Source organism: Electrophorus electricus, chromosome 16, assembly GCF_013358815.1.
Source record: "Electrophorus electricus isolate fEleEle1 chromosome 16, fEleEle1.pri, whole genome shotgun sequence".
In the NCBI taxonomy this organism is placed as follows: Eukaryota; Metazoa; Chordata; class Actinopteri; order Gymnotiformes; family Gymnotidae; genus Electrophorus; species Electrophorus electricus.
Window position 1 is genome coordinate 5160059 of NC_049550.1, and position 16585 is coordinate 5176643.

Sequence of the window (16585 nt, forward strand, 5' to 3'; positions counted from 1 at the left end):
CATTAGACAGTTTTTACAGCACTTGTTTTACAAGTCAGGCAAGAAAACAACCACAAAACGATCCGGACCTATGCAAACAGTCTTTATATATATTTGTTAAATATTCAAAGGCTACTGGGGTCTGATCTAACATGTTGTGGATTGCATTTTGGCGAATATACAGCTTTAAGTAATGGAAAGGGATTTTGAATCTTTCAATCGACACGATGAGGGCAACTAAGACAATTCATTAAGCAGCAGAACTAGCGTACGCCACTGTAATTAAAACATCTTCGCTCGTTTACGATGTGGATAGGCTATAGTCTCTGGGGTTTTGGGTTTCCTGCAGATGGCAGATGGCTGCGCCAGTCGAAAATAATAGTTGACGCCCACCCCCCCCCATACTCCATTGTACTATATTCGAACAACGTGAGCTCGCGAGGCATCGGGGGATTAAAACAGCGTGGATAACAAAGAGTTATTAACTATTCAAGGCCTTGGCCAGCGACCGCGGTCAGGGCGCAAGAAGTAGAACGTGATTGATATCAGCGCGAAATTACGCAATGACACGAGTCACATGGTTGTCAGTGTTATTGTTTGTGTGTGTGTGTGTGTGTGTGTGTGTGTGTGTGTGTGAGACAGAGAGAGAGAGGCAATTTTACAATGTGCATTACATATTCATACTACAATGTATAGACTATGCCTTCCACAGATCTGTACTCTATCTCCTACATTTCACTGTCTCCACACCTTACCACTTAACTTTAATCCTATAGTACAATATACATCAATTTCACATCACTCACCTTTGAATGAAGCAGTTGAACTTTGAATGAAGCAGTTGAACTGCATTTTTATTTTTTAGACTTTGGCTAAGGCTGGATAGCTGCAGAATTTGGAAATATTATGAGAACTGCTTTAAAGTATATGCAGAACATTTATTATTCCCATTAAACAATGGAGTGTAGTTTTACTAGAAATTCACTAAACCATTCGAGCTACTCACTTGTCAGGCCTTTATAAAGAGTAAAGGTGAACCAAGTCCTTCTGATAGCCCTATCATGGCTCACTTAAAGTGTCACCAATGATCCTGCTGTGGTTATTTGGTCTGTAAAGTCAGATAGACTTCTTTGAGTAAGTATATCATCCCCACACCATCCATCACAACCTGGGCCTGAGCCCCTGTCACTAAACTGCTTTCCTCCATTTATCCTGTGCCATAGTGAACACTGGAGCTGAGTCCACACAATGTGTCATTAGAGGCTGTGTCCTGACTTGGCTTCAGTATGACAGGTGAATCCAGTACATTACCTGGTCTCTTTAACAACATGTTTCTTTTAAGGTTTGCTGGTTGAATCAGCTCTCAGTGACCCAAAAGGTTTTTCCCTGGTTTCCCATAGGCCCAAGGGGTTTTTCACTAAGCATCAAACGGTTGTATATTGGCTTCCGCCTCCCCCAGCTACGCACAGGGTGCCCTTGGGATTTTCCTCTGATGTTGGATTCCTATCCAGTCCCTCATACAGGGGGTGCCCTTGAACGAAGCTTTCCTGTTGGTTATCACATGTTCTGAATGAACTGGAAATCTTCTTGCATGGTGAATCAGTCCTTGTGGGTTTCACTGTGCTTGGGGTGGAAATCTGACAACTCTGGTGTTATCCTGGGACAACTTGGTGTTCCCATGAGAATCTCCCAGACAGGCTCTTTGCCTGTAATGGTGAGGAATCAGAGGTGCTCCACATTCTGTATCATGTCCTCCTTGCTATCTTGGAAATAATCACATTCACTGGGGTTCTGGAGTTATATTACTAGGTAATTTAATGAGGAGAGTTCTGCTCAGCCTTAAAGGAGCTGCACTGGTTGACAACAATTCTGTTTCAAACAGAAGTACCTGAGGTTTGAGATCAGAGTTGAATGTCTGCAGTAAACAGTGGTCATATAACTGCAATAATGTGGGATGGATTTATAAGTCCTTTCAATAGTAAAGGTAAAACGTTTAATACATCTGTATGTATGAAAATAATTCTTTCAGCTCCTTTCCTTTTGCTCCCACAGGACTCAATGAGAGTGGTCTCTAGGCTAGTGATGACTCTCCATTTGAGTTATACATTAGCATTTTACAAGATGGGGTGCGTGGGGAGGTGTCTCTCAGTGATCATGCATGTTGTACTGTATGCTTGTCCACATTGTGAAGTGAACACACCAAATTATATTTTAATATGACTAGACTTGAACCAATATTGCTTTATGAATTTTTCTTAGTAACTGAACAGATCTGAGAATCATATACTGAAAAATGCCTTTTATTTAGAACTTAATATCAAAATGCACTGTTACAACAGATATTTGACATATGCTTAAGCAAAACCTAGTTTAATGTCAATATACTGATACCATTAAAAACCCTTTATGTAAAACTAAACAGACAATGGTGCTTCTGGCTATTGTTAGTAACAGAAGCAAAGCAATACACAAGTGATTGATAGAAACTGCACAAACAGTTCTGTAATATGAATAATGTGATCACAGCATATGGAAACTTAGCTGACACATTGTTGCACACTAAAAATAATAAGCAAAATATATCCTTTAAGTCAAACCTGAAAATAAACAATTCTGTTTTCTGCTATGCTGTGAAGGTGCATTTCAGACCTATTTGCATATTACTAAATCTAGGAAATATATCTGAGTGGTTGATACATCTCTGAGTGGTTGTGTATGCATACATGTGACTTATGCAGTATTATTATAATCATCATCACAATTTTGTTAAGAATGTGAGAATGATACTAGGCCTTGTTCCACATACTGTGTATTGTTGTGCTACATATTAATAGATACATAATTGTATATAGCTATTTGTATGACTTAAAAATTAAATAATGACAAAGTTTTGGACAGATGTCCTTCATCAGCTTTGTGTGTGTGTGTGTGTGTGTGTGTGTGTGTGTATATATATATATATATATATATATATATATATATATATATATATATATATATATATATATACCACTCTGCATACCATTTTCAAAATGTGACCAGTAAATAAAATAAATAAAGAGCTACAACCAGCAAGTTTCAAGTTTCAAGTTTCAAATTTGGTTTATTTGTCACATACATAGTCATACACAGTATAACTCGTAGTGAAATGGTTGAGAGTGCTCTGTCCAAACTGAGGAAAAAGAAAACAGGGGTGCATAGAGGTTCATTATGCATTTCATTATGCAAAAATACACCAACTATAAATTCAAAATGATCTGAAAAGAGTTACGTATTTGCTATCTACTTAACAGTATAGTAATGTATGTACTATATCAAAACATTTCTTGGTCTGCTGGAGGAGTAGGTCTATGTTATTTTTACTTCATTAAATGTATTCTGAAATAGCAACACTCCAGTTAATTATAGTTAATCCAATGCTCTTTCCAATGTTACATATTTTAAAGAAAATGAAGAGCATACAGTATGTCTAGGGCATACAGTTTTTCTGTTAAAGGTAAATGATCCTTACTATTACCTCACTAAAATATGGTTATGGCTATAACCTATTTTAAGGTCTTCTGCCTGACCAAGGCTACGATGTTTTAGCAAAATATTTTAACTACTTTTTTGCTTTTGCTTGGGTAGCCTTTTTAAAAATAACAAGTTCTGCAGGACAGAATAATCTAGGAATTGAGATATTAAAAGGGTCCCTAAAACTCTCCACTGACCCCACCTTCTGCCAGTTTAATCCAATTTGGCATGTTACACGAGGATTTCTAAACTCGGGCGTGCTGGCGCACAATATTTCACGAAGCACTGGGTGGCGATAAAGCAATGGCCTCTCGCGCGAGGATTTTGCAAGTTAGCTGTAGGGCCTCAAGTCCTGAACTACTTGTAGCATCTGTTTTCAAGTTCGGTCAACAATGAATTCATTATTCTTGTACATGTTCTGACACACACATATACTCTCTCTCTCTCTCACACACACACACACACACGCACACACGCACATACGCACACACACACACACACACAACCATCAATTGCAGTGTGATTAACAGGAGAAAATTGTAGGTGAAAAATATGCAAATGATTCTGGCACAAAGGCTCCGCACAAATTGGCGTCACCATTCTTCAAATGATATCATTACTATATTTTGAAAATGTTAATCTGTTCAACGGATTTCCCGCGGGAGGCAAGTAAATTAGTTCTATTTCCGTGCATGCTAGCGCGGGGAACCAGGAAGCGACAAGCACCTTCGATTCGCTGATTACAATTAGGCAGCCTCGGTTCGGGCTCCGACAAGCATTGATAGTTTTCGGCATATTAAGCACGTTTTAGCAAAAGGTGATAAGTCAGTTTTAATTGAGATGAAATTATTACTTTAATGGAAGTTTGGGTTATTATTATTAAAAGGTTCTCTCTCATTTAGGATTCCATTTTCCCCTGCTTCATAAATGCAGACCGGGGTAAGATTTCTGAAGGGCATTATAGGTTGACAGGGCTGAATAAGGTAATTTCAAGGGGAATTACTTTTTCCTCTATCAGAAATGAAGTGAATTAAAAATCCGAATCAACCGCTGTTGCTTTCTGCTTTCTGTGCGGACAGCCGAACAACTGTAGATAATTATTGCGCGGGAAAGTTTTAATTGCGTGGATTAGCTGAATGGGATCAGGGGGAATGTTTCCGAGTGGGCTAGCCTAGTTTCCCCTAAAACATCAAACTATGTGTCTGAGTGAAACGCAAACACAGGAGGAAAATCATTTGATTCTTTAATTGGCCCCGCATTTAGTTCCGTTTGTGGATCAAATCACACATCCAACAATTAATTTACGTTTCACACTATAATTATCTGTAAATCGAATAATGTGCAGCTCAATTTAGATAGTTACTAATTAACTCGTATGAAGTTAATTAAGTAATTAAAACAGTCAATACTCGCATATCAATTTGTTAATTAAAAATAAATGTGATTTCTATGTGTCCCCAGTATTATTGAGAGTTTTCATGAGCCTAAGGGTGAGAGTGTGTTTACCCGGAGCTGAGAGCACGAGCACCTGCCGTGCAGGGCTAGGTCTCTTTAGTGAAATTTAATAATGGGAAACCTCGGGAGATATAACCGCGTTCGATATTGACACCTTTGGTCGGGGACAGCCGGGGGTCTGCATATATATGACTAGTTTTCGCCGAGTGTTTAAACGGCAGGCCTGTTTTAATTTGACTGCCCTGAATGGCCTACAGCTCGGGCTGACAGTTTAGGGAACCGTGATGCTTGGTGTCAGTCTAGTGACTGAGAGAGAGAGAGAGAGAGAGAGAGAGAGAGAGAGAGAGAGAGAGAGAGAGAGAGAGAGAGAGAGAAACACACACACTCACGGGGGTGGGGGTGCGGTGCTGATAACGCACACAAGATAATTGAGTAAGATTTCCAAATTGTCTAAATGCCTTTTTGTTTTTGTTTGTGTGTGTGTGTGTGTGTGTGGGGGGGGGGGGGGGGGGGTGTGTGAGTATGGGTGTGGGTGTGGGTATGGGGGGGTTTACAAGTTTCATTAAAGTTCATCTATAATTATAGAACTTGGAAGTTTAATTCATTTTCATGCTATAAAATAGAAACCTTAACATAAAACAAGTATAGATAAATAAAAGATGCATGATATACTCAGTTAAAGAGAGGTGAGTCTTGTTTAATTGAGTGTAGAAGTCAGTTTTAGTGTCAAGAGTCTATCCACGACCCGTGTCTTTCACTACCCGGCCATTAGATTTCCCTGTTCATATATATTTTTGGAAGTTTCGCATGTCTGCTGTTTCAAATATAAACGAAAATGTGGTAAAGGTGATGGAGGTTTGCTTAACACTGTGCTTACATGCGCCTCACGTGCATATTCTTATCAACTTAATTAAAGCTCGCGCATCTAACTCTACCACTCGGCCGGAGAGGAATGGATTAAACACGACGGGCGTCTCGAAACGCCTCGTAGGGGCCGTGTGTCAAGAGCTGCCTTCCCGGGAACCGCGTGCGTCTGGCGGATACCGTGCGCTCAAAACCGGAGGGGGGGTCTTTTCAATCTTTGGCTTTCAAAGAGCAAACGACAAGGAGCCAATTACTGAATTTTGATGTTGAAGGGAAAAAAAGAAAAACAGAATAAAACGATTTCCATAATTCGTGTATGCAGAGTGATGAAATGTTTGGGTTTAAAGTGTAGTGGATGAGAGAGTTATACAAAGGAGGCTGCATCAAACGAGCGCTCTTAGCACGCGGAAGGCTTGCTCTCACCCGGGGAAAGCAGGCTTTGAAAGGGACCGACGCGAGGAGAGGCCTTTTGAAAGCGCTGATTTGAAATGAACACATTGAAATGCAGAGAGGCGGCCAGCCTGGCAGACCGCAGGGTCAAGTGACGAACGGATTATATGCTTCTTCATAATAATATTAATTAAACAATTTGCATGCTAATAAGGTAACAATTATCGCGCCTTTCTGCTGAAAGATTCAGGTTATTACAACACGCCAATCCGGGTGTCACCGAAGGTCAGTGCGAGCGAGGGAGCGGGGAGAAATTTCAACTCAAATTAACATTCTGGCAGCTGGAGAAATTGGATAAATAAAGTCGAATTAATTCCCGGTAATGGAGGATGAGGACGGGTGGGAAAGCCCGTATGCTTACTTTATACATGGAGAGTATTGATTACTATTCTGTATTCAGGACCATGCCGCTTTCGCTTTCTCTCTCTCTCTCTCTCTCTCTCTCTCTCTCTCTCTCTCTCTCTCTCTCTCTCTCTCTCTCTCTCTCACACACACTCTCTCTCTCACACACACACTCTCTCTCTCTCTCTCTCTCTCTCTCTCTCTCTCTCTCTCTCTCTCTCTCTCTCTCTCTCTCCCGTTGGGAAATGAAGCTGTTATCGCCGAGGGCGGAAGTAGGACACCTTTTGCATTTAGGCTAGTAGCCTACTTAGAGACAGATGGAATTAAGTAATTGGGAATAGGTTAGGTTTAGGGCCTCAGTTCGACACAGGCCACCATACCTCCATAATTACTTCACATTTATTTCCCAATTTTAGCTACTTCTGTTTTAGTTTTATATTATATACGCATTATATATGCCCATACTTAGCCTATGCTTGGCAGTTACTGTAATACATTTATACCCAATTGGTCAAATCAGAATTCTGAACAAGTAAAAAGAAAAAAATCACATCCATCTGCTTACATCTTGCACAAAATTTGTAGACCCCAAATCGTCTTATTTCAGATTATAAAAAGAGCATACCACAGACAGACAAACAGACAATCACACAAATCCGATCAGTTTGGCCGGGGGATGGGTGGGTGAAGTAGGTGGGTGGGGTCTTGGCGACATGGCAGGAGCTCATGTCCTTACACTTCGAAGTAAGTAACTAACGTTGAAAACTGTAATTGCGAACGAGGTTCAGTTGTAAGTAATATTCAGCGTTTAAGCTTTTATAAAGTTTTGTAAATCATCACCAAGCGGCAAATCGAAAACTTTTGCAATACGTCTTTCATGCAAATATTTGACGTCCAACTACATGATACTCTGCAGGCCGTGAAAATGTTTGTGAGTATTTAGAAGATATTCATTCAGATGCCCAGTATTACACTAGAAAACGCTTTCTGGCGCTGTTTTTTCCCATGGTGTATATATTTACATTTACTGGGAATGATTGGTTTACAAAAAAGTTTCCTAAACGCGCGTATCTAGCTATTACAAAAATACTTGTAGTTATAAATTCGTTCTGACAGCTGTAATGGGATGTTATGATTGAGAGGGTCTACTATGGGATAAAGCTATTTGGGGTAAGATGCCTCCATGTAACTGGAGAACACGTAAAAGGGTAAAACACACCCTGAAATAAAGCCCTCGATAATTCCTGCCCCGACCAGAAGCTATGTTACTGTTTCCGACAAGCGTATGAAACGTCCGGATTTCTAAAGACACAAGAAGAAAGCTCACGTTGTATCTTTTAACATTTAACTAGGACTCAATCAATTGCCTGTTTCGCCACTCCCCTTTCTCCTCCCTCTCGCCCCGTTGTGATGTTTCGTGTCGTGTTGTGACAGTGGTGGTATTGTTTATTGAGGTGGATGTCAGGTATAATTAGCAATCGATATGGAAAACGGTTTAAACCCCGTATATGACGTCACCGGCGATTAACGTTTCTTATTGGTCCCAAATTCCCCAACGCGGAGGCTAATCATTCGGAAAGGGGAAGTCGATGTTGACAAAGTAAAGGGGAGAAAAAAGGCGCGTGCGCTTTCTGTTCTCCGCTTATTCCTTATTCGAGGGCGCAAAGCATGTCCACGTTCTTCCGTCAGCCGTTGCTGTATGCGCTTTAACAGAGAGTTGGAGGTTGTTCGTGAACACGAACCCTTGTTTCGGGAGATGAGATGATGGACAGTAGGATACTCGAGCACCCTCATGCCCAATTTGGAAGCTCCATGGGTGGAATGGTCGGGGTAGGCTTTCCGTACCACCTCAGCCACCACCACGTTTACGATCTCTCTGGACACCAGCTGCAGTCCGCGGCCACCGTACCATTTTCTATAGACGGATTACTAAACGGATCCTGCTCAGCATCTGTGGTTAACTCCGGTTCCTTGCTCGCAACCGGCTGTACCGTAAACGGGGACAGTCAACAATACAAACTCACCGGTAAGTGAAAATAAACATCCTTCCAGATTTTAGCGATATAATCTGTGAATTCTTTAGGAGACTAATTTTGTATGGCTCGGAGTGAACTGACAATTTCTCCTTTTTTATTTTAAAATGGTTGTATATTAATACCAACAATTAATTCCAACATATTTGTCTTGTTTTGGTAACTACCAGAAACCTGACATAACCTGCTGAAATATTAGGATCTACTGTAAACACATTATATACAGTTCATCGATTGATGATATGAATATTTCAAACACAAAAACAAACTGATGGTTTATCCATACAGTGCGTAATTGCAGATGAAAACATTCCGTACTTTCCATATATTTTGTTCACATATAAGACCTCAAACAGATTATGTAAATTCAGTCTGAGATGCAATCTAAGCATGAATTTGGATTTAAACGTAAATTATATTATATAGTCGTAAAACAGCTTCTGGTCTTTACGGAACATTGTCTTATTTGGCCTGTATGCGATCTTTCTGTAAATAATCTCCTCACACAGAAAAAAATACAGTAACATATTTTCGATTATGTGATTAAATGAATGTATCGTAACTGTTTTTATTTTGCTAAGGAAAGTTAAATTACTGGCACATATATTGAATTTAATAAACTTTTAGTACAATGCAGAATTTTTAATAAAATTATGTGTGTGTTCTGCGTGCGCGTACGAGCATCTCGATATTCGCATGGTTATTTATCGTCTCTGTTGTTTTAGATGCCGGAGACCCAGACAAAGAGAGCCCCGGGTGTAAACGCAGACGCACCCGTACAAACTTTACCGGGTGGCAGCTGGAAGAGCTCGAAAAAGCATTCAACGAAAGTCATTATCCGGATGTGTTTATGCGCGAGGCTCTTGCACTACGGCTGGACCTTGTTGAGTCACGTGTTCAGGTAAATATGTATTTGTACCCTTCTATAATGTAATTTCTACCTAATGTGTTTTGCCATTTATTAGGACGATTTGAAAAAGGCCCACAGGCGGATCATCCGGTGCTATTATATTAGCATATATTTAACAATGATTAGAAACTGAAGGTATCCTTCATAAATCTTTCACCTTTTCTGTTCTTGAAATAATGATACAATATATTGTGATTGTAGTAGATATAGATCCGTTGTATTTTGTTTTGAAATTGTTAAATCTCGCATGTTAGGAAAAACCTATACATAACTATAGCAGTAGCATTTAAGATAAACTACATATATAGATGGACTTATACAAACACACACACACACACACACACACACACACGCAGGCAAGCAGGCAGGCACACACGCACACATACACATGCACAAACAAAACAATATTTTATTTACTCTATCGATAGCAGCATAGTCTTAACTATGGTTACTTTTTAAAACCAGAAATATAACCATTAATGCAAACAAACTATCGGTCATTATGGGACGACTACTGCTGAGATGAATTAATCAAGTGCATTGTAACTCTTTTATGAACGTGCTGGATCAAAGAATTTTTCTTGTTTGGGGAGCTACAAACTTAACTTTAGAATAGTCATATACTCTCAAAAGATTAGCACTGTAACATCAATATTTAAACTTTATTATTATTTCTTATTTTATTGCATGCACTGCTATTGTCATGTACCCCGCCTGACGTCTTGATGTTAGTATGCGATTTAGCCTGCTGTTGATTGCTTACTCCCGCGTTATCAGCACTGAACAGAAGGCAGTCGCTACGCGAGGGGCCTGGGCGCGGGGTGCGAAGAGCGTGCCTGCTGCTGCTTGGCTCATCTGGGCCAAATCTGTCCTCGCGCTTACATGCGCAAAAATTAGCGGGGATGCAAACCCAAATTAGCAACGCTAGGACCAAGCATAATTGCGAGACTGAGCCATTACACTGAATAAACCGGCAATTAAGGTGAACGCATCTGCGGCTGTAGACGGATTCTAAAATATAAAGCCGGTTTGGCAGTTTGAGAGGTCCTTCATATATGTTTTTGCTTGTGCAATCTAGTTTATTGTGTTATGGATTTAAGAGCTATTTAGGCCTTGATTAAATAAATAAACAAATAAATGTATGTTAGAAGATACGAGAGAAGACAGCTGCATGTGGTTTGTCATATGTTACCAGTAAAATAAATGTTTAATATTAACTGTTGAGTAAATCCTCAGTAAATCCATTCAACAGCTTGTGCGTTTAGTTTATTGCCAAAGTTAGATATTTTATGTCTTAGCCTATTCTCAAAGGGTTGATACATGTACGTCATTTATTTACGACTTTCTATTCTTTGATTAATTTAAGGGTACCTATAACCTATTAACCTGTATTGATCTAAAACGTCCCCTGCACTACGTGACATTAGGTCTGAATGTCCATTGCATTCCTGTTTTTCTCTGCTATCAGTGTACAAAAATGTGATCAGAGAAGCCCTATTAGCTAAGTATGCAGCGTGAAGACAGAGTCTATATGGTATTAATTAAGATAGTTCTCGTTGTTGACTGTAGGTCTGGTTTCAAAATCGGCGAGCGAAATGGCGGAAAAAGGAAAATACCAAGAAAGGACCCGGCCGACCCGCTCACAACTCTCACCCAACAACCTGCAGCGGGGAGCCGATGGACCCTGAAGAGATCGCGCGACGAGAGTTGCAGCGCGTGGAGAAAAAGAAACGGAAACAGGAACGCAAACTACTCAAGTCACAGAACAAGCTTTTAGCAGGGGAACTTCTTCATACGCCTGGATCGGACAGTGACAGTGGAGTCTCGCAAAGCACAGATAGTGAGACCGCTCAACGTAGCGGGGCAGTGTCTAACCCACATACCCATCAAACTGAACATGCCTGTGACCAAACCCCGCGGCACCAAAGAACCGGTGCAGGTCACGAAATTGCCGAGTCAACAGACTCTCCCCGGAACTCAGCTCTGTGCCCCACCAGCGACGTCACGCGGCCTTCCGCATTTCAGAAGCTTTGCCCTTTTAGCGTGGAGAGCTTACTGGCCGACTCAAGTCCCAGGCGGAAACCCGTGCTGGAATTTCCTCAGCTACCATCTCAGAGACCTCTGGTTGGCAAAGGCCATTTCTTGTTGTATCCCATTACACAGCCTTTGGGTTTCATTGTGCCGCAGACTGCGATGAAATCGGGTCAGGATGCAGGTATCTCTAGTCACAGATGTTCTACCACAGACGACTCAAACCAAAATGCTCCCCAGTTAAATTCTGGAAATGCTACAAGAAGTAAAAATCACATATGCAGCGGCAGTGGCACCAACAGCTACGGGATTGAAGATAAAGGGCTGAACATTTGCTTGAAGGATAGTGAAAACGGCTCTGTCCTTACTCCTATAAAAAGATCAGACAGAACTACAGTAGCTTCTGATGCGGCTAATCTACCACAAACTACGGTTTCAAATGCAGTTGAGTCAGATCTCACGAACAAAGCCGTGAAAGAAAGCCCGTCCCTGAAATTGTCGGATTGCTCGGACACGAGAACACACAGTTCGTCTGATACAAATATAAATTGAGAAGATGTGGATATGGACTGAAAACGGATCGAACATGGAGACAAGGAGACTTGTCACGTTCCCAAAGCTTATCACGACACATTTTTGTATACAAGACTTTTGAACTACTTTTTAAAAAACATTTTTCAAAACGGATATTCTTCATTCAGGTGGATTATAGGTTTTTGTTGTTTTCTTTCATTTAAATAGTCCTATTAAATTGGACTCTCCCGAGGGGAAACGTGTAGTCGGGATATTAGAACAACGTGAATCCTCAAACATTGTAAAAACGATAAAGTATCAAAGATATTTATATATGTAACATTTTCATAAATAAAAACGTATTGTAAAAGAAAAGAACATATTTATTTATTTTTTTACGTACTGCTGTCGCCACAGTCCTTGCAGTTAGCCTGCCGTGTTTTGTTTATCGCTTCGATGGGCTCATGTACTGTGGGCTCATGTTTATTGCTTTAACAAATTCACTCATACAAAACCTTCCATCGAATTGAGGTCTCGCGCCGCGGGCGGTAGGACCCGGTCAGCTCCTGCGGAGTTTTGATATGAAAGTAATTATTTTCCCGGTGGCGGCTGGGACGATAGCCTAGGTTTTTTTTTTTTCTTTTAGCCTGAAGGGTTATTATACATTACCGATTCCAGCGATATGAAATCACATAAACTTCCAACAATAATAGAATTAGCATGAAAGGCTGGCGAGTCAGATTGAAATGGGGAAATAATAGCTTCGGCAGCTGTGTGTGTGTGTGTGTGTGTGTGTGTGTGTGTGTGTACGCGCACGCGCGCACGCGCGCGAGAAAACGCCCGGGTGATTCGTGGGGCGGAATTTTCATGAGGCGGGCCTGTCAGGGCGCGTGTAGGCGGCAATATTAAGATAGATGTTCGATGATATCCCTCATTGTTCTCTCGCGTGCATTGATGTTCCTACCTTATCGGCCTATTGATCATATGTCACAGCGTAATGGGGCAGTCTCTCTCTCTCTCTCTCTCTCTCTCTCTCTCTCTCTCTCTCTCTCTCTCTCTCTCTCTCTCTCTCTCTCTCTCTCTCTCTCTCTCTCTTTCTCTCTCTCTCTCTCACCAACACACGAACGCGCGCACTACAGGCACACGCTCCCTCTGTCACATACACACAAGCAGACACACTCACGCTCACACACAGTCAAATTTGCTCTATTAGAGAGTCAAAGGGTCCAGAAGGGAGAATACGCCTCAGGAAAGTATTAGCGAGCCTGGCCTGAGTTGAAACGGATGTATAAATGATTGTGATAGAAGAGAGATCCAGGGGGATCTTAGCAAGCTCCATGTAGTAGATCTAGTGTGTTTATATGCTCCAGACCCAGTTTATCATTTGTGGCACACACGTAGACTCAGATTTTCAATAATTCCCCAATCAATTCTTTTTTTGACGGGCCCCCTCACTTTGCAAGACGGAAGTTTCATTCAGTGGGTTTACAAGATGACATCAGCAGCCCACTCCTCCCACATCCCTCATCCCCTCTGGTCATCGCGCGCCCCTTTATTTGCAAATAAATTGAAAATAAACGCAGGATCCCCAGCTTTGCTTCATGAATCCCAGATAGCGAGCACGCTTAAATAATATTTACATAATTTCTCCATTTGGGCTACTGCTATTTACACTGCACGAGAGCGAGATTATGAGGTAAAATAATTACACACACACACACACACACACACACACATACACACACACACACAGAGAGAGAGAGAGAGAGAGAGAGAGAGAGAGAGAGAGAGAGAGAGAGAGAGAGAGAGATTTACGAGAAATATTTACGAGATCCAACCCTCTAACACAAACTTAGATAGTAACCATTAGTATTAGTAATTATGATGGGCATTATCTCTGGTCTAAAAACAAAGCGATACCAAAATCTAACGTGTTACAGTGTTGCAGGGCATATTTGCTGGGCTTATTGTCGGATGATACAGTGGAATACAGTAGGAACAACGATCATTTGTAATCTCAACTACTTTGCCCTCAATAATTTACAGGCGTGAGCGAGCAGAGGGAGAAAATTAAAAGCAACTTTACCACATCTTTCACAGTATGGGCTTTATAGGCCTTTGTGTACTTTGACTGCAAAGTTCTGACATTACATTCCACTCTTCGAGATGGGACGAGAAGAGGGCTATCAATTTATCCGTTGACACGTGCGCTCCTCACCACCGACTCCCTGTCGGCTAACCCTCGCACACTGCCATATCCCGAATAAATCAAGCGCGTTATGAATCCAATTCAATCTATGAAACCAGGGAAGAGAAATTTTCACTTTGAGCCGCGCGTCTCATTATAAGCGCAGAAGGGAGGAGTGTAAATTGTTTTTGCGCTATTATCCGTTCGGACGTCGCCATTTCTCTTGCTAATTACGAAGGTGTTGCCTTGTGCCGACGGGCGGCTGCTGATTTTCAATTTAACTGATCATCATAGATTCATTTCTCCGTGAGATAAATATATGGGGCCTCCGGGCTCGAGGTGCTGGGCGAGAGACAGAAGGAGCAGAGAGTGTGAGGAAAGTGGAAGCCTGTCGAAGCTGGCTAATGGGGGAAGTGTATGCGCCAATAAGTGCGGATCAGGCAGCTAATTTACCACCTCCTGTAGCCCCTCTTTTCCCGCCTGTATGTAATTTCCCTCTTTTTCCCGGGAGGGATTTTTCATCTCCCTTTCCCTCCCACCACTCTCCCTGCAGCCCCCGGAAACATACGTAAAGACAACGAACACCTTTTTTGTCCTGAAGAGGGAAAAAACAGTAAACGCCAAAGCACAGTGTTTCACAATTTTCAAATGAGGGTATCAAGCTTAATTAATGCTAATTGAGTTCCCCAGCACGTGTTATTTTTATTTAATAGAAACAAATGTGCACAATTAATTATCAAAGTGATTTCAAGAGCCCTATTTGCATCTCTCTCTCTCTCTCTCTCTCTCTCTCTCTCTCTCTCTCTCACACACACTTTGTGCCGCTTGACTAAATTACACGCTTTTTCATGAGTTCGAAACGAGCGTTTGCTTAGACAGTGGGGTGTTTTGTGTCCAATATCAGACTAGTAATCCAAACTTAAACCCTCGTGAAGCGCAGATGACAGCCCATGTTCAGTTTCGCAAGTGTGTGCATCCTTAGTATGGTCGTCTTAGCACACAAATACCATTGCAAACGTTCAGCTAACACTGACTTACTGCTCTTTATCACGTCACACACATTATTTTAATCAAAGGTACGTGTGGTTTTGTAGGATGAAATGCGTGTTAGGGGATGGCGGAGAAAAAGGTTTTCAATGAAGTGTATCGCTTCAGGGGTTAGTGCGCAATTTCCACGAACTTCGGTAGTCTAATTTGGCAGATAAATCAACCACGTTTTGGGCTCAGGTTTGGATGCTGTGATTGATTCGGGGCCCGAGGTACTACAAGCCGCTGACGGTATGGATAAATTAGACTGGCCCGGCGGCTGTCTAATGAGACCAGATTATTTAAACAGGCTGAAACAAGCGTGAAAATTAAGATACCTCATCCAGAGATGTCAAATCTATTCAACATCATACTGCAACCAAACTCTCTCTGACATATACATTTCGACAATAGATACATTTCGATAATAGAGAGAGAATAGCCACGATATTCATACTGCTCCATTTTTAAAACTAAGATTTACGAAAATTCGTCTTAGTATTTTACATTCTGTAGGACAGGACGACGACTGGCTATGCTTGAAATATACCACTTCAATAAATCAAGCCGCATTTTTGGCATTTAATTTCTAACAAGCAATAAAGGTAAGCTGCCTGATACATGACTTGTTATGATAGAGTAAGCGACCTATAGTGCCACTTTTGACAACTACAGAGAAGAAAGGACAAAACACTGCATTCAATCTCATATCTGCTTAACATGGAAAATATTCCACACCTGCTACTTTTTAAATTGACAACACTCTTAACAATAGTAGCAATCTGTATGGACCCTCATGGCCAGATAATCCATGAAGGCTCAAACCTCTGTCTAGGTCCAACATTTTAAAGAGGCATATAAGGTGCTTAATGAAATGTTTAAAGGATTGCATGAAATTGCAAATGTCACTTGCATTTATATGTGGTCTTTTAGGGCACAAGTATCATAAATGAAGTTTACTTTGTCCTGACCAAGAACTTGAGAAAAGAAAAAAAAGGACTTGACAATGAATCTAGCAATTCTGGCCCCATCCCATGCCAACACACACACACACACACACACACACACACACACACACACACACACACACACACACACACACACACACACACACACACACACACACACTCTAGAAAGATATTATTACATATTCACAGACACTTATGTTTTACTAATCCCACATATTTATTTAATATTTTCAACATTTGTATTGTCATATTTATTCAATAAATGGCAGGGAAGCAAAGCCCTTATTTTGTATGTTGAGAATTAATGGAAAAA

The 16585-nt window shown here is 41.0% G+C and overlaps 1 protein-coding gene across 1 annotated transcript; it reads left to right on the forward strand.

Moving 5' to 3' along the window:
- The first annotated feature begins 8057 nt into the window (after nucleotides 1-8057).
- On the forward strand, nucleotides 8058-12436 carry uncx4.1 (Unc4.1 homeobox (C. elegans)). The gene is made up of 3 exons (XM_027006166.2): nucleotides 8058-8629; nucleotides 9362-9537; nucleotides 11116-12436. The coding sequence occupies exons 1-3, from the start codon at nucleotides 8365-8367 to the stop codon at nucleotides 12127-12129; spliced, it is 1455 nt and encodes a 484-aa protein (XP_026861967.2). The 5' UTR covers nucleotides 8058-8364; the 3' UTR covers nucleotides 12130-12436.
- Nucleotides 12437-16585: the final 4149 nt, after the last annotated feature.

Coding starts and splice junctions, on each gene's coding strand:
- uncx4.1 (XM_027006166.2), top strand. CDS start 8,365: ATGATGGACAGTAGGATACTCGAGCACCCTCATGCCCAATTTGGAAGC. Junction 8,630..9,361: donor TCAACAATACAAACTCACCG/GTAAGTGAAAAT, acceptor CTGTTGTTTTAG/ATGCCGGAGACCCAGACAAA. Junction 9,538..11,115: donor TTGTTGAGTCACGTGTTCAG/GTAAATATGTAT, acceptor TGTTGACTGTAG/GTCTGGTTTCAAAATCGGCG.